An 18363-nucleotide genomic window follows, 5' to 3' on the forward strand; every position below is an offset into this window, starting at 1 on the left:
CCCATTCCAGCGACAGAGATCCAGCCAGGCCGTCAAGGCTGCCATCTTGGCGGGGGAGCTGGAAGAGCCGAGGTTTGGCTCCATGCACCTCGGTGTCGGCAGTCGAGTTTGGATGAGAGGGGGGTCTGAGGCTTGGCAGAATGCAGCGGTTTTGTGCAGCTTCTGATTTTTATCCCTGTCGTATGTTGATTGCTGGCAGTAGTGAAAACAGAGACTCACTCGTGAGTCAGCCTCCTTGTGGTTGCTCTTAATGAGGGCCTGTTAAGAAATGTGTGTCTGTTTGTCTGCCTAGCTATCTTTCCGTCTATCAAAGCTCAGTAACTAAACTACACAACAAAAATGCCTTATAAAACTTCATTTAAAGGGAGGTTATTGTTTTGAATTTAAAACCTGCAAAGCAATGGCTTCCCCAGTTATGGATAGGTACGTAACCATAAGTAATTTCCCTCCTTATGCGCAACTCATCTGAAACATGGTATCGTAATTAATATAATCAATGATCAATTTTATTGTTGATGTCATCATGTATGACTTCGGCAATGGCATTGTCTATGACATCACAGAAGATGCAACTGGTCGTGTGACAGCACAGAAGCTGCAAACACATGTACTATTACTAAAATGTATGTCAGTTTTCACAGCATGGTTCAACAACCATTACATGTCCAATTGGAGAAAAGAATCTCAGTCGCTCAGATTTTAATTTTACATTAAAATGTCATTACTAGTTGATAAAATCAATTGATGAGACAGCCCTAAAAAAAACTTACATTTGGCCTCTTTAATTTTTTCAAAAAACGTTTCGCATATTTAAATTAAATCATCCCCGGCAATTAAGGTGGACCAACTTCTGTTTTCTGGTGAAATTTCAGTGTAAACCCAGCCAGAGATTTTTGCCATGTGCCAGAAACATGACTATGGGAGTTTGGATGGAGTATTTAACTTTTTGGATCACAATATATGGGTAGAATCTGTCATAAATGTTCCTGAATCAATTTAAGATGCATATATACTTTTTTGGAAGTTGTTTGAAGATTCATCGATCTGGACCAAAGTGATTAGAGATCAAAAAAGTGAAAAGTGCTCTCTTTCTCTCTGTGAAGTTGTGAACTAACTCTACCTATAGTGTGAAAATTGCTATCTCTGTTATACCAACCATCTAGCCCTTCATCCATCCATTCATTCTCTCCCCCCTTCTTTCTTACTTGCATCCTTCTCAAAACCTAATGCTGTGGCTGCTTTCCAATTCGGCCTGAGTGTCATATATTTCTGGCATTTAGTTATTATTATCAAGGGCACACATGTATTTGTTTTATTTACATCTTTTATAAAGGTAACATACTGCTGTAAACGTTTTTCTTGTCGCTTTGATGGTCGGGATCTGGTATCAAAAAGACTGCAATAAGGTCGCACTATCACGAAGCTTTGGAAAAGATCCAGGTTTTTGGATAATACCGAAGGAGAGCAACTCTGATGTTGAACTGATAAGGAGGAACCGTATTCAGTTAAAGCGACCAGAAGCGAAAAGACCATGGCAAAAAAAAAAATATTCTGTATTCAACGTACCCTTTTTCCAGTCCAGCACTTCATTTTGTTGTTACTAATATATCTAGTAGTTGTTGGGGGGAAATGGAAACATGTAAATCCATTAAATCTGAGATTACAGGTTGTGCTAGATTGGGTTTATACTTCACTAGGATGTCCAGAAGATGTCCAGAACAAAGTAAGCAGCCTTGAGCTACCTGTAGTAGGCACTGGCAATCAAAGTATGGGTTTCAAAATCATTCTGTGTCGCACGCACTGACTAAAAATGTCTTGTTTTTCTTTGCAGGGGTTCCAGATCCCCAAGGGATGGAGTGTACTATACAGTATACGCGACACCCATGATACTGCTCCGGTTTTCAAGGATGTGGACGTTTTTGACCCCGACCGATTTGGCATAGACCGCACTGAAGACAAGGACGGCAGGTTCCACTACCTTCCGTTTGGTGGTGGCATTCGGTCCTGTCTTGGAAAAAACCTAGCCAAACTTTTCCTTAAGGCCTTAGCCATTGAACTGGCCAGCACCAGCAGATTTGAGCTGGCTACACGGACCTTTCCACGTGTTATGCCGGTGCCCGTGGTCCATCCTGTTGATGGACTCAAGGTCAAATTCTTTGGACTGGATTCCAACCAGAACGAAATCATAACTGAAACAGAAACCATGTTGGGCGCCACCGTGTAACCACCAATTCAAGGATCCGTTTTTTCCTACTCTTGCCAGGAGATAATAATACAAAGTAAAAATACAAACCAAGTACAGAAACCAACAGAGAAACAAAACCACAGCTTCAGCAGAACAGCTTCTTCAGAACAATATCACAGCAAAATATTCTTTAATGTCTAAAGGTTTTACAAAGCTGCCAAAAATGTTGTGGAAACAAGTGATTTCTGTGCAAAAACAAAATGCTAAATGATTTTTGTTCAGTTCTATCCAAATGGACTCTGGATTGGCAGCCATCTGCTCCACATGAACGAACAGGAAGTCATCCAGAGTGGACTGAGCAATACAGTTGTACGCTGGAAGGTGGACTACTCGGGCCTCTAAGCTGAATGTTGTGGTCCCGGCTCTTTAACATAACCCTCCCTTATTACAGTGTTAACACATGATATTGGACAGTGCTTGTTATTGGACTGAACATGAAATGTCATCCTCACTGCTTGGATTGCCCCTGATTTGTAGAAGCTGACACAGTTGGAGCAGCCCGACCTTTTCATGCAAAAGGGTTGGACCTATGTTTGTGATGAGAAATGGTTCCCTTGCCACATAGTAGGGCCAGTCACGTGTTGCAGTACACATGGACAATCCCAAGTTGTCAAACAGTAGGGTCATAACCAACTTACAACTCATAGGGACAGTTCAAATTTGCTATGAACTGGGATTACTCATAACGTGCCAAGCAGTAGATGCTGTCTCAACCTGCCTTAGTTTTTGGTAACCCCAACTTTCATATAGCAGGTTCACAAATAATTTGCAACCCACATTACGCATTTCGGGCTGCCACAACCTATCATGCAATAGAAGATGCTGCGACTTTTTAGGTCACAGGGGCAAGCTCAAACTGTCATACAGTAGGATGTACCTCATTGCTCTTGATTTCTTGTCATGCAATAGGGAGAGAGCAACATTTTCCTTGAGTATGGTAAGAACCAATTTGACATTGTAAAGGGCCATTCCCATCTTGTGATAAAATGGAGAAATTTCGAGTTCATTATGCGGTAGGGCAGACGCTGACATGTCTTATTTTGATGGGGCTAGTTTTGATTTGTTTTAGGGTTGGGGTATATCAATTTAAGCTAAACTGCTCTTTATTACAGTTTTCAGAAAACTGGCCACTTAATGATGGATATATTGTTACATTTCTAGCTATGTCAGTACTAACCATGCAGCCACCTTGTCTGATATAGATGACGAATGACACTACAAACTAATAAGGGCGCTCCTTGGAACTACCATCCTGAATAGTAGACGACAGGTGGGGGTTAAGAATGTTACACAAGTCTTGAGTTTGTATGGTATAGGTTACATAGGCTGCTGTAAAAATCGGTTGTGACCTTTTGTTCAGGGTTCTTTCAGCTCTGTGATGTTTGACTGCCGTGTGTTAGGTCATTTAGGACTTGGGATGCATCTGTCTGCTATTTCGAACTACACAATTCTATGTATTTCTTTCTATACTGATCCATATAGTATCACTAGTGGTCCAACAAATTATTTATTTCTGTATTGATTAGCACTTCAAGAAGGCCACTAAGACCATGGCAATGCACTTCGACCATTTCATATAGATAGTCTTTGTCCTACAAAATGGTTCATTACTGGTAGCGAATAGAGGGAGTACTAGCCTTGTTCTCCTGGAGCACCACTTCAGTCAAATAAAAACGTAAGTAAAATGTAATGCTGCTTTTTTACCAAAAGGTTTTGGCCAGATGTCACATGCCTGGCAACAGTTCCTATAATATAGAGAAACGGCTGTAATCCTTAGAACCCTGGCTGTATCCAGATCTGCCGAGGGCGGTGATCGTCATTGGCAGTGGAATGTTTGAAAGTCTTCGTCTGAATTATTAAATGTGAAAGGGTAGCAGCTCTTGGTTAGACCCACACTGCCAGAGCAAGGTTCCTTGGAGGGGTTAGGGTCTCACACTCGGGCTGAGATTCTGTGTTCATGCAATGATGAAGCTAATCTCATTCCCAAATCAGAGAAGGACTTGGAACACAATACTGCAGTTGCTGGTACCAGCTATGTTTTTTGCAGATCCTGACACTGCAGAGAATTGATTCTTACAGTAGGCTAATCGAAGGCTCTGTAGTAAAAAGCTTAGTTCCATTTAACTTCCTTTCTCATGCCTTGTGCGTTTGGGTGTCTTTCAACTCGCTGGCTGGTTTCATGGTTCCATAAACAGAGCTTACAGTGGCAGTGGACAGTCGCCACAACACCAAATGTCAGGGTTTGCTGCACCGAAGTTGGGCTTAGCACTATTATATTTTACTCTTCAGTGAAGGCAGTCATATAGGTTTCCTCCGATTATGTTACATAAAGTGAGTGAAAATGGTTTGCAGCATGAGCAGAGCAAGTGGCAAGCATAATCCAAAAATCAAGTTTTACTATTAAATACACCATTATTATTTAAAGTTCAGGTATGGTATCTGACTGTACAGTACAGTAGCAGCTCCCGTGAAAGCAGTGCTTGTAGTTTAGCAACACTGTCCAACTGAGCAAGTGCAGGCAGCCCTGCTGAGAAATGCAGGCTCTGTCCTAGTCAAAAGTACAGCAGCCCTGCCTAGAAGTGTAGGTACTGGACCATTCAAGGTCTTGTTGAAAAATGAAGGCACTGTCCTATTCAAAGTACATCAGCCCTGCTGAGACTTGTAGGCACTATCCTATTCAAATACAGCAGCCCTGCTGAGAAGTTCATCCTAACAACTCGTATAAGGCATTCCCAAGCCAATGTTAATTATTGTATTTTAAATACCAGTACATGTTGTTAGGCCAACTAAACGCCTTCAGGCTCTTTTTGTGCCAATATAAAACTTTGAACATAAAATACAGTGCTGGTACTGTCCCATTTAATGTAATGTTGAGAAATGCAGTTGCTGCCCAATCACATAGGTCGGATGAGCGCACACAGCCTTGCTGAGAAATGCAGTTACTGCCTCGTGTGTACCAAGACAGCCATGTCATGATGCACTGGAACTTACCAGCAGAAACGCATTAAGTGCTATTATTCAGAGCATGAAATGCGACCTAGAGAAAGGCCTGCTTGTAGCCCAGCACGTGCTTCTTCGGATCCGCCAGCACACATGCGTTTGCATAGGTGCTATTGTTCAAACAGCAAGAACAAAGGAGAGAATGCTATTGGCCCATTCATCTCTGTAAATCAGCAACTCTTGGTCATCAAAGCTATTGATGGCTCTGGTACCTACAATGTGCCATCTCCCGGCCTTTTCAGGCACATCCTCTTGTACCAGATAGCGTCTATTTGGGCCACCCAAAGGATGGCCAGCAGATTAACCCTGGGTCTGAAACTCTGGAGATAGGCCCTTGGTTCCCTCTCTACACAGGCATAATGTTCAAGTACTCCAGTAGTTAAACTGACCCTTACCACTAAGCAGAACCCTCTGCTCTTTCAACAAAGCATAGTTTCGAAATGACCACAAAGCAGGCTGCTCATTCTGAAGCAGATTTTTGATAAACACACCCATTATGGTGTTTGCTGTCCAGTATTATTTATGTATGTGTACTGCTGCCTGCTGTACATGGCCTTGTATTTGAGCTGCTCTTTTCTGTACATGCCCTTGTAAGCAAGCTGCTGTTTGCTCTATGGGGCCCAGTATGCTGTATGCCAGCTGCTCTTTGATCTATGCAGCCCTGTACTTGTGCTATTTTCTCTACGCTGCCCTGTATGCTGGCTGCACTTTGCTATTCACCGCAATGCATAATGTATGCGGATTGCTCGTTGCTGTAAGACCGACCCTAACCCTGGCTTACAAACACCACCCCACTCTCTGCCGATAGATGAACCTCTTGACTTAAAAAAAATCTTTATTCTGGTCTCAACCTCGACTCCTTTTGACAGTGCCTAGAAGCGATTACGTTTTCAGTGTGAGCTATACAACCGATACATTCGTACTTGGTGACCATGATGTGTTGCTAAGGGAAGTATGCATTAGAAGTAAGTATCTGATACTGTAGAGCTCTAACTACCACAAACTGCTAGTACAACCCCGTGTTGAGTAAGACTCATCTGCATTTGACCACAGGATGCACAGATGTTTAAGCACTACGACCAAGTTGGCTGAATGATGCTATTTCACCATCAGTAAATCTCAGCTGGATTCAAGATTTTGAAAAGTAAAATAGCAACCGCTGGGGTAGTACAGACAGGGACTGTGTAAGTACATAATCTATCCCTTTGTGTAGTTTATATTTTCTTCAGAAAATAAAATTAACCACACTGTTGGATTTGTACCCAACGATAATCCATTTAACTCGTAGAGGCCTATCTGCCTGACCATTTATTATTTGACCTAATGCGTACAATATACTGAGTGGGCTTTGGGCACATCCCCTTCAGCCATTACCCTTTCTGGACCAGCCATTTCCAGTTATTAACTGGGTACTGTGTCAATCACATCATTCTTAGCTCAGCCAAGTGGAGCATTCCTCTCTCTCTTCTCATACTAGTGACCTTTCATTTCTTACAAGTGTCTGGCTTTAATGTGCAAACACTTTGTGTTTGACAGTACATTAAACCCAGACCTATTGCATTTGCCAATGCTTGTAGATGTGTGTGTTTTATACACACAGCTCAGGGTGCATGCACATTTACAGACATGGCATCAAGTTGATGTAGCTGGGATCTTTCACCTGGAGACACAGAATGAAACCCCTTCAGTGGCCTCTGGTCTTCCATGGAGCTGCTGCTTTGCTACACTACAGAAGGTGGCGGGATTAGAAGGACTAAGGAGCATATCCCCAGCCATGGAGGCGCGGAGACCTTTCCTGACACTTCATTTTCTCCTGCTGGCAAAATTGTTACTTGGTGTTTATTTAAGTTGGCAAAAGAATTAGATAATTTTAAAACTTTAACAAGTGCGATAAGAAAGTATTTTTCTGCTTTAACAATATTTTTTAGAAGTCGCTATGCATCCCGTAGACTTAATAATGAACGCCTGCGGCTCTTAACTTGTTCATAAGTAAATATTCTATTTCACGTTTTCCTTCAGGGAGGGAATCTATTCCAATCACCAAAAGTTCCCATGTACCTAGGTAGCTGGCACACATACCATAAACGTCTCTCTTTAATTCTGTGATCTTTATATCCTGACCTTGTACATAGAGGGATATGTTGTCCGCTCATTAGATTTAACAAAGCATTCTATTTCTGGCCCATTGCTACTGATGGCCGCCATAAGAAAAGAGCTAGTAAGACCTAGCCTGTGGCAGCATCAAGTATGCGTGCTATAAATATGGGCTGCCTTCAGTAGGTGATACCTCTTACCTTTTGCAGAGCGGGGTAATTTTCTGAGTGTCCCAGTCTTGCATTGCTTTTAATATGGTTGATGATCCTTCATGAATGCCGTTCCTATGACCGTATAACTTGACTTAAAAAAACATAAAAGTTACTGCAATGGATTTGCAGAATAAGCACTTTGAATGTCAGAATTATTCCTAGCACAGTCCTTATGCTGGCTAATTCACTATATAAATATATATATTATTTTATACACAACTGTTGCAGAATTTAAAAAAATGTCTGTCTTTATAAACTATTATAAGTACTATTTTTGTTATAATTATAAATAGATATTTAGTATACATTTTTTGCCGTTAAATATTTGTTATTTAGTAAAATATGAATTTCCCTTTATTATTTGTAAACATTGTTCAAATATTAATATGTTTATATCGCAGTCGTTTTTAAATATTAAGAGAAGCACTTGTGTTTTTGTTGTTTTTATGAATTTGGCGCCGTGTGGACGTTTATGTGGGTATGAGCGTGTGTGCTTTATTCCAGTCATGTGGTTTTTAATGTTTGTACATAGTATTATGTGTCTCCCATATTAAAATGAATGTTGTGTATTTTGTGATCTTGAAATAATCAATGTGGCCATTTTATAGACTTCCATAATAAAAGATTAAAACCTCACAATATTTCATCCGAACTTTTTTTCAAATACATCCTTATGTGCCTCTCAAAGAACAGTGGACAGATCAGGTAATCTCTTACTACTAGCCAACATTTAGGATGCAAACACGCTGCACGTTAGCAACCTCTTACTCTCGGTAACTTCTCTCCAGGGCCGGACTGACAATACCGGGCAATCCCCCGGTAACTGCCAGGGGTGGGGGCCGGTTTTTGGGACTTGGGCCGGTTTTTTTGCTGGGTGTGGGTGGGGCCGATTTTTGGGACACTCAGTACAGTAGTAGTCACTTACTACTGTACTCTGCTGCCTGTGCTGTGTGCCTGCCTCCCTCCTTGCTCCGTGTGGAAAAAAGCAAAATTTAGTTAATCTAATCCGAGAGCAGCAGTGCCATTTTAAGGGGTGGGTCGGGTCGCGTGTACTCCGATGTCTCCACCTCCGCGTCTGCGCTGCCTGCTCAGTTCACCCCCTTTAGGGCTGGGGCGGGCGCGACTGTTGGAGGTATCACATGCGCATTGGGGTACGTGCAGGACCGTGACGAGAGGCCTTCTCTCACCGCACCATATTTTAATTATTTCTAGCCTACCCCCCCTTGCCTTGCCTGTCCCAGTGCCCCTGCTGCCGAATGCCTGCCAGTGCCGCTCGCCGCCAGGTGAGTGGTTTACATTTTTGCAAACAGAAAATCCCTCCTATGTACTCACCGAAGGCGGGTCCATTCTTCTTAATCCAAGCCCCAGGACGCTGATTGTCTGCTTTCGTAACTATTGGACAAGCTGTATGCTGTTCGCTCCTCGACAGTTGTACCGACTTTTTGCCAGTTCCCATCGTGTTTGGGTCAGGAGTTGATTCTATTTAGTAATTGGAACGTGGCTGCAGGGCTTGTGAAACAAATGATTGCATGGCCCTGTAAATATCTTAGTGATCTTGAAAGTACGCATCAGGCTTTGAGACAGCGCTGCTGTCTCACTTTCATGAACACTGAAATATTTAAAAAGTCATCCAATAGCAGCGCTGCGCTGTCTTGATGCGCTTTCACAATTCCAAAATCTATTTAAAAGGCCACACAATCTGCATTGCACCGCGTTTTACTTGCAGAGCACGTCTGTCTTTTTTTTCTTTACTTTCCTTTCCTCTCCCTACCACCTGTGGGTACAAATACAAGCCGCTCATAACGCCACACACCAAGTATATGACTGCCGCATACATGCTCCATGAGATGCCGTATGTAACCCAACCAGCATGCAAAGTGATCAAGTTTTGCCCTCAGGCGACCTATACTGTACTCCTATATGCTGTACTCTGTATATAAAACTCTTTTCTCAATAAAATCATTTGAAATAAAAAATAAAAAAAAGCTTTCTACTTGTGGTGTGATTTACGAGTGGGCTTCCGCTGTTCCACTCACTGCTCCTGGAAAGATAAAGATCACTCTGCAAATGTTCATGAAAAGGCTGTTGTGTGATGTAAGGCGTTCTGATACCCTGCATTGGGATGAGTTGTGGCACTTTCCATCCCAATGCAGGATGTCAGAGCACTTTACATCACAAGTACACAAATGTTTTAAATACCACTATTTAGCTTTTTCTTTTATAGCACTTTACCACTTCTGTAGTGCTAAAGCGCTATAACAGAAATAAAACAAAATAGTGGTATTTAAATTGTAATTTGTGTAAATACTAGGGAGATCAACAAATCTGACATTCTTACATTCTCTGGAAGAGAAGAGGGAATAAACAAGGAAAATGCCATCACAGAGGCCTCTTGGAAACACTGGGCTGCACTTAGTCCATCAGTGGGAGTTATCTTTACATCATCAAAGCTTTGAACTGTGATTTACAGAGTACTGTTTTTGTTAATGTCAAGGTCAACATTTTAACGAAATTTGGTTGTTAATTATTTCTTATTGCCAATTTTCATTATTTCTCATCCTATTTATTCAGTATTTTAGTGTCTACAATTGTTATTCAAGGAATTTTCTGCTAATATCCTATTATCACAGCACGTTTGATTCATTAACCACATCGCTGCTTAAGAGTTTCCCCTGCTGTCCTGGACAGCAACGAAAACGGGTGTGGTCATGACGAGCTCAGCTTGTCATGAGCACCTGAGAGGTATATGCCAGTGTAGTGTAGTTCCTATTATCCCAATAGGCTCTGCGCATTGGAATAATATCTTCAATAGCATAGACCTAGGGCAGAGGTTAACTAGGTCTTCTACCGACGATATTATACTTAAAGTTTTGTGTTTGCCAGCTAGCTCAGAGTTCACTAGAAACTTTCTCGAATAGGCAAGGAGGATTTTAACCTCCCTGGATAGACAAGAAGGGATTTAGTTTCTGACAACCATAGAACATGACAACTTTGCTCTCCCCTAATCAAGAGTGTATCTCTAGAGTCGTGTGAAAACAAAAGACAACTTATTTTACTCAGTCAGTTCAGTGCATTCTTAGTTTCACCAGATTGTAGAGAAAAGGAAGAGACGGGCGTGTTCAATAAAAAGATGTTATTTATTGATCAGTCTCCTTTCTCATACAAGAGAAATGAATCGCTATTATTGTAATACTTATAGTTAAGTAAAGTGCATACAGTAAAGACAGAATTATAAAATAATACTGTAAAAGCATTGATATGGTTTCTGAGCCATATGATACTTTAAAATGGATAAAATAGATACATACATATATACATTTGACTAATCATACTCAACTGGTGCTTCTAACCACGCCTACCCCAGTGTACCTGACCTAAGCCTAATACGTGGGCGGGAGTAGATAAGTAGCAGTTTAAGTTAAGTTTGTTTTGCCAAGGGACTGACTCGAAAATTCTCTGCAAGGGGTTATTCAGTTCTGTACCTGAGATCTAGAATGGTGGAGGGCTGGTATCTGTTATCCCAGGTCTTGATATTCCAGCTGCCTGCGAGGGCTGCTTGGAAGCGCCGGAGCTGGATTTCTCAGCAGGAGAAAGGCAGCGTCTCGTTCTCAGCGCGTCAGGAAGGCGGGGCAGCGCCTGTGGGCTTCGCTCTCTGCTGGGCTCCTCGGTACGTCTCGCTGCTCCAATCTCGTCACCACCGCATGTGTTTGCTTAAGGCAATGTCGGTAATATTTATACCTGAAAGGTGCCGAGATTGACGTAAGGATGGACATATATACGTCAATAAGGATGTCATATGAACGGGCTCGTTCGCACATTCTTTTGCTGAAGTTCTCGGTGAAATCAAAACAATGGCTATGGGAATTTCCCAGGTCGCTGTAGGCTTGATTTGTTTTGAGAACTCCGTATGCCTTATCAGGGGCTGGAGGAATATCGCTTGTCTAATTAGATGGCATGCGTTATGACCTAATCAGATAACGCGCTTCTGTGCCGTGGTGTGGCTTAATCAGATAACGGTTTTTGCACCGTTGGGTGGCTGCTAGTTAATTATTAACCAAACCAGGGTCAGGAATAGGGGAATCGATACAGTACCTATAGGAATACATCACACCCACTCCACGTAGACTATGTCCATATTTACAAATCTAGGCATAGCGAAACCAGTAGCGTTTGTGTATACCGTACCACCCCAAAATACATTCATATGTATCCTGAAAAATTGAAACGACGAAATATACGAAACACAATCACATGTACTATATGTACAAGCAGTCTAATAATGCTACACATATAACGCATATTTTAAATTCATTATAAAAAAAAATGCGAAAAATACACATGAAATGGCTCTTAATACAGAGAAAAAAAGTGCGAGACCATTTCATCCCAATCATAAAGGTCTGTATGAGAGTGCTAGAGGATAGCGAATGTCTCGTGACTACCTAAAATAGAAATTTAGTTCTCTAAGAATAATGTCTACTTTAAGCAGAAGATAAGTGTCCCAAAAAATCGTAAACATTTTTGAATTGGGGAAAAAGCTCTTGCAGTCTGAAAAAATGATGAGAATTTTTTTTTTTTCATATCGCTTTTATAAAAGTTGAAGGCCAAATTCAGCATGTGGGGCACTCCGAGTGCTAGTTTGCTCAAAGTTATTCCTGCTGCTCTGGTGAAAACATCATATCATTTAGACTGTTGAAAAAACTGTCAACAGCTTCTTGCGTAAGTTCCACTAACTCGGAAAACGTTGTTACCATGCATTCATGAGCCTGAGCATGATTGCCTCCATTGATGTTTTGATCAGCATAGCTGACTGAAGGTCGTACCTGATCGATGCTGCTTTCATCTTGTACTTCACTACCCCTCAATCGTAGTGGTGAAGTCTCCACGAATGCCGTCATCAGGATTGGTAGCCGCTGGGGACAGCACAATGCATGAGCCGTTACCGGACCCAACAAGGTATCTGCGTCCATTGGCACATCCGATTGTAGTGCCAGACAGGTGTCCAACACGCATTCTTCACCGCATAGCAAGCACCTTAATACAGGCATAACACAACTTTGCCACATTGGTTTAAATGAAAGAGACCAAGTCATGTTCAGGTCCCGAAGCCGTGCTAGTCCAAGGACTTTAGTTATGCGGTCCCGGTAGCCAATGGCTAGGATCATTTCTTCCCTTGTTGCAGGTGTTTTGTCTGTGACATGGTTTGCCATAGCGAAATAACAGGATCAAAAATAGGAAGCCTGCCACTAGTCCCAAAAGGAGAGGAAGTCCGACAAAAATTGAATGGACAAAGTCTGGAAAAATACCCAGGATGGCTTTGAATGGAGTTAAAGCACCCGAAAACACTGCTTTAAATACACTGGAGACACCAGTGGTATCAGAAATATTTAAGATTTCGTTCAGTATTTCTGCGAAATGTATGGGGGAATTAGTTGATAATAATGAATGAATCTCTTCTGTTGTCCTTGCAACTTGGAGATCATATGTTTCTTTTGATGACGTGAGCCTAGTCGGCGTCTGTAGGAGCACAGTCTTCATTCTGCTTAAAGTATCTATTCGAATAGAAGCAATTTTCAAATCGGGCCATAACCTTGCCTCCCTGTCTGGAGAATCGTTCGGGAACAATACTCGTTCACAGCACATGACCTTCCTAGTCACGGTTATGAGATAAGGTTTTCCGGGCAGCAAACTACAACATCTGCGATCTACTATTAGAATGTAACTCCCGTTCGAGAGTCTCCTAAAGAATGGTTCTATTTGTGTTGCAGGTGTGCCTAGCTGGTAACATGAAAGGTTATTTGAAGTCCCTTCACAGGCTCCATGCAAGCTAATACCCTGACACAGAAGTGTACCGCTTAGTGATTTTGCACAATTATTGCCACTGAGAAACACTTTCTGGCCTTTATTACTGACACATTCGTGTGTATAGGGCAAGTTCCATATTGACTTAATGTATCCTTTACCCAACCTTTCATACTAGCCTGCCTGTATATATTTTTGGCAGAATTGAAACTGGAAAGTAGTTATCGGAATATTTATTATTCCATGTATTATCCATTCAATGACAGGTCGTTCTGACATTGTCAATGGTAATCTCTCAAGTCTTTCAATGCTCAGAATTGTATAGTCAGCACCCTTCTGTGCCAAACTGATTTGTTTATCAGTATGGTTAAAGATATTAAATAATGACGTTGTGTTGATTAAACGCCAAGGCACATAGCCAGAACGCAGATTTTGTAACGTCCAGCCAAGCTGTACAATAGAACGCAATTGGGACTGACCGTGTTGTAACATCAGTAAGTCTTGCGATATTATATCGATTGCTGAAGACACAATGCTGTCCAGAGAATATATTCTGGAGGACAGAGTCATTAACCCATTGTCCACCACAGAAAGTGATTTTTCCAAATTAATACGGTCAATTTCCCGTATTTTTTCTGCTGTCTCAATTTGAGTTACTTTCCAAACTTCGTTATAAGCTGCATATATAGAGGCCGCTATGAAACGTTTTTGACGCTGTTTGCGTGGTCCCAATATGAAATCACGCAAGTCAGCACCTTCTGTAAGTAAAGTTAGGTGTTGCTTAATTTCAGCCAGTGTGGACGTTTGTAGCCATTGAAGGCAGAGCTTGCCCACGCTGTAGGTGGTTACTATCCCTGGATGTTGTCTTTGGGAATATCTAGGGTCTGGCCTGGTCAATTTGAACCCCTGTATTTTGTTCAGGAATCTGTCTTGACTGTTATTTGTGTCTGTGGGCCAGATCAACCATTGTTTCCATTCAGGATGTGTTCTGTTTTGGTTTAATATATGGTTTACGTCTATCTCATCATCTATAGAGCTATTACTGCTGACTGTTGGTTTTGGAATAGACGGTTTGTTCAAATCTTTGATTTTGGCTAAGCCAAGACAGGTAGTTTGTTAAATAGTGTCATTCAAAAATATAATTTGTTCTGGGATCATGCAGGCTCTGAACAATGATTCTATACCTTGTACTTGCCAATCTTTTGTACCCCAAACAGTTTTTGTTTCAATGTTACTGTTCCAGAAATCAAAACCAAATGTATTCATGTGCTCAAAAAATGAATCTGAATATATCAATTTTGTGTTGGTAAGCATGGTCTTCATACCTGTCTTATTTGACAATTTGAAATAAAATGTTTCTGCATTACTTGTGTTAAACCCTGAAAAGTATGAATATTTATCATAAAATGTTTTCGAGCTATCTTTTGGAAGAGTAGCACAATGTTCCCATTGGTTATAATTTAAAACATTTCTAGGTTGTGCAGATTTATGGAGATAATGGTTACCATAGTGGTTATAGCAGAACATTTGATCATAATTAGACGAACCCTGCAAATAATCATGTTCTGTAAATTTAGCAGACATCACAAGATCAGACATCATATCATTAATACTTTCAAAGTCCCAATCATCAGCAAATGTGCTTGGTTTTACAAAGTCACTCAATGAGATCTTGAATTGGTGTGGATACTTCAGGATTTCAACTGGACCATAGATTTCATAATCAGTTTTGTCCCATGCTACACCGCCTGGTTTAGGATTGGCTGTGAAGTTCACTGAAGAAAGTTCTCTTTTCTCGATGTGTGAAGATGTGTGTGGTTTAAGGACCAAGTTGATTTTCTGGCTTGCTGTGTCCATTTTAGCATATTTTCCTTCAATGAAATGTCCCAAGCATAGTACCATGATGAGCCAAAGAATGAGGATAAATGCACCTAAGGCCACCCAAAATTCAATCCATGGAGAAATCAGATAGGTTTCTTTCAGCTGTTGAAGAAGTTCCTTAGCTTTATCTTTAAAAGTTTTTGTTGATGGCTGTTTCTTTGCTTCACTCAGGTCTTCAGATGAATCATCGAAGTTGATGAAGTAGCCGGATGCTGTTCTGTCAATTGTTCCAATTGCTTTTGGATTTTGCTTTGTTTCATTAGCAAAGTCTGCAGTTACATCATCATAGGTTGTTGTTTCTTGATGAAAAGCTTTGATTTGGGTTTTAAGAGGTTCAAGTTCCATTGCTTTGTTGCATAGTCCTTGTTGATTCACTGTAGATTTTCCAAATGTGATCAGTCTTCCAGTTTTAGCCTCTGTATTCGTAGCAAACATTGGTGTTCTGCTACTTCTTGGGAGTCCACTTGGCCTACTATTTGTTATCGGCCACATGATTGTGGTTTAACCAGGCCGATGGATATGACTCGGTTCTCCTTTTTACCAGCAAGGGGCGGTAGTACTACTGATCTTGTCCCGTTGATAGACAAGACAGGAACTGCTTTTCTGTAAGAAGGCCCAAATTCCTTCTTTACCGCGATCTTTTCTCTGACTAGATCCCCGACTTTTGGAATCCAGACAGGCCTTGCTGGGACAGGTGGTTTCTCTTCAGTGGTTGTTGGCTGTTGTTTCAACTTTATGTTGCTCAGGTCTTTTCTTGTTTCATTTAAGTCCTGCAAAATAGCCAAACGATCTTTGATATCAAAGCTTTTGTCTTCAACCACTGAAGTCTGACTATCAAGATCTTGGATCATCATTCTAGTCCCAAACAATAGTTCGTACGGACTGAACCCCTTCAGAGAATTCCTTGGCAGGTTATTTAGACTACGTTGGACACTTGTTAAATGTTTGACCCACCCAGCTCCTGAACCTAATACCTTTGCTGTTATAGATTGCTTTATGTCACGGTTTTTTCTTTCTACGATTCCGTTTCCCTCAGGATGTGTGTGTGTAGTTGAGCTTATATAGCGCACAGCTACCCGCAGTGGGTTTCCCGGCGCTTGCTTAGGGAACCCTTCCTGGTATTCCCCTGTGAGATAGCAGGGTATCCACAAGGTGAAAGTCAGGCATCCCGCCGCAAGGGGCCGTTGTGGAGATTAAGCAAGCTATTGCCCAGAGTCGCAGAGTGTGAACCCCTGAGTCGAGGAGGCACCGGGGCGAGAATTATCGAGTCCGTGGAATTTTTAGCCCAAGACCCCGCTGAGGCGGGGAATTGAACCCTGGTCCAGGACCAATCTCAGCTTCCGGGTCTGCTGCCTCTAACCCCTGAGCCACACTTCTCCACAGGATGAAATGGACAAGAATACCGCAATGCAATGCCCATGCTGGTCATGGCCTCCTTATAAGCTCGAGAGCTAAATGCAGGACCCTGATCAGAATGTAGCATGCCAATTGCGTATGTGCCGATAAAGACTCGCAAATCTTTTATAACAGTTCTGGCGTCAGCCGATCGCTGGGGCCACAACCATATGAATCTCGTGCATGAATCCACTGCCACCAAGATATATTTATAGTTACCATCCCTTTGTAAGGGACCACAGTGGTCTAGGTAAACACAGGCTAATGGTTTATCTGAGATTAGAAGGTGCGTCTGTGCTGGTCCTTTCACTGTTGATACTTTCATTCTTTGACATATTTCACATTCTAGAACATAGTTCCTTGTTTGTCTTCTCATTTGTGGCCACCAGTATCTCTGTTTTAATAATGACACTGTGGCTGAAACACCAGCATGTACAGAAGCGAGTCCTTCGTGTGCCGCTATAATGAGTCCTAACCTATGTTCCATGTTTGGAATTGCCCTATCCCCCACTCCAGGGATTCGAGCAAACGGAACATTATTTGCATCAGTTATGTATGAGTACTTTACTGGAAAGCCTTTCGGGAGTGTTTCTATCGCATCTTTTACTGTAGTGCTGACAGCCTGTAATATTTCGCTGTCTATTTTTGTTTTTGACCGGGTGATAGCAGCTACGGAAGCCGTTTGCACTGCTGCCTTCGCTGCTTCGTCAGCCAATGAATTCCCTGCAACGTGAACGCCATCACGTTGATGACTCAGTGTATGTATCACGTGAGTCTTTTGTAGTTCCTTTTGCAAAAGAACTACTTGTTCCCAAAGCATTTTATGTTTGATTGTGCCACCTTTTGCATCTTTAAAACCATTCTGAACCCAGATCTGCAAGTATTCATTGTAAGATTGGACGCAGTAATACGAATCGCACACAATAAGTGTGGGGAATTCTCGATCGGTATTTTCAAGCGCCATCTTGAATGCTAGTAGTTCTGCTCTTTGAGCTGTACAGTCTCCTAGAGATTGCGTTTTAGTGACCACAGGTTTAAATTTTCCTTCGTGCCAGCGACCTTTAACAATTGCGCACGCAGCACTGTAGGCTTGCTTACCCCCCACTGCGGGTTGTGCTGATCCGTCTGTATATATTATACAGCCGTAGTATTCTAGAGGCAGAATTTCGGTCGGCGGAGGACATTCAAATTCATATTGGAGAAATTCTTGTGTTTTTAAATTGGGATCAAATTCGTATACCACGTCTGTTGCAGCAAGAGAGTTAGCCCACTGTATCCACCTTGGATGGAGTGCTTTAGCATTCGGAATGCTTGCCTTGGTTACCGCCTCTAGGGCTGGTATAGGTGTCACGATGATTATTCGTTTACCCTGTGCTAGGGCCCGCTCCTTTGCTACAGCAGTCTGTACCGCGGTCAGAATTTTTTCCGTTGGGCTAAATTTCATTTCAGCTTTTGTGTACAAGTGTGATTTGTATGCTATTGGTACCTTCTCTCCCTCATTAGAGGTCATGTATGTGAATCCGCATCTTCCTGGGATGACTCGAATCACAAGGTTGCGTGTATTGTCACGTGTTTGTAATTTTGTTTTAACTAACATATCTGTTTGTAAAGATCTCAAAATTTCTGTGTGTTTTTGAGTCCAATTGATTCTTTTAAAATCTGGTTTTATAAGATCATAGAGAGGTTTAATTCTCTCTGCATAATTTATAATGTAAGTTCTTCCGAAATTTAGGA

General features: G+C 41.7%; 1 protein-coding gene across 1 annotated transcript in view; it reads left to right on the forward strand.

Annotated features, from left to right (window-relative positions):
• Positions 1–8190, forward strand: part of CYP26B1 (cytochrome P450 family 26 subfamily B member 1) — a 96605-nt gene extending 88415 nt beyond the window's left edge. Inside the window, exon 6 of the mRNA XM_078674494.1 lies at positions 1832–8190. Within this exon, the coding sequence (XP_078530620.1) occupies positions 1832–2224 (393 nt within the window). The 3' untranslated portion in view covers positions 2225–8190. The remainder of the gene's footprint in view (positions 1–1831) is intronic.
• Positions 8191–18363: the final 10173 nt, after the last annotated feature.

The sequence above is a fragment of the Lissotriton helveticus genome, chromosome 2_1, assembly GCF_964261635.1.
Source record: "Lissotriton helveticus chromosome 2_1, aLisHel1.1, whole genome shotgun sequence".
In the NCBI taxonomy this organism is placed as follows: domain Eukaryota; kingdom Metazoa; phylum Chordata; class Amphibia; order Caudata; family Salamandridae; genus Lissotriton; species Lissotriton helveticus.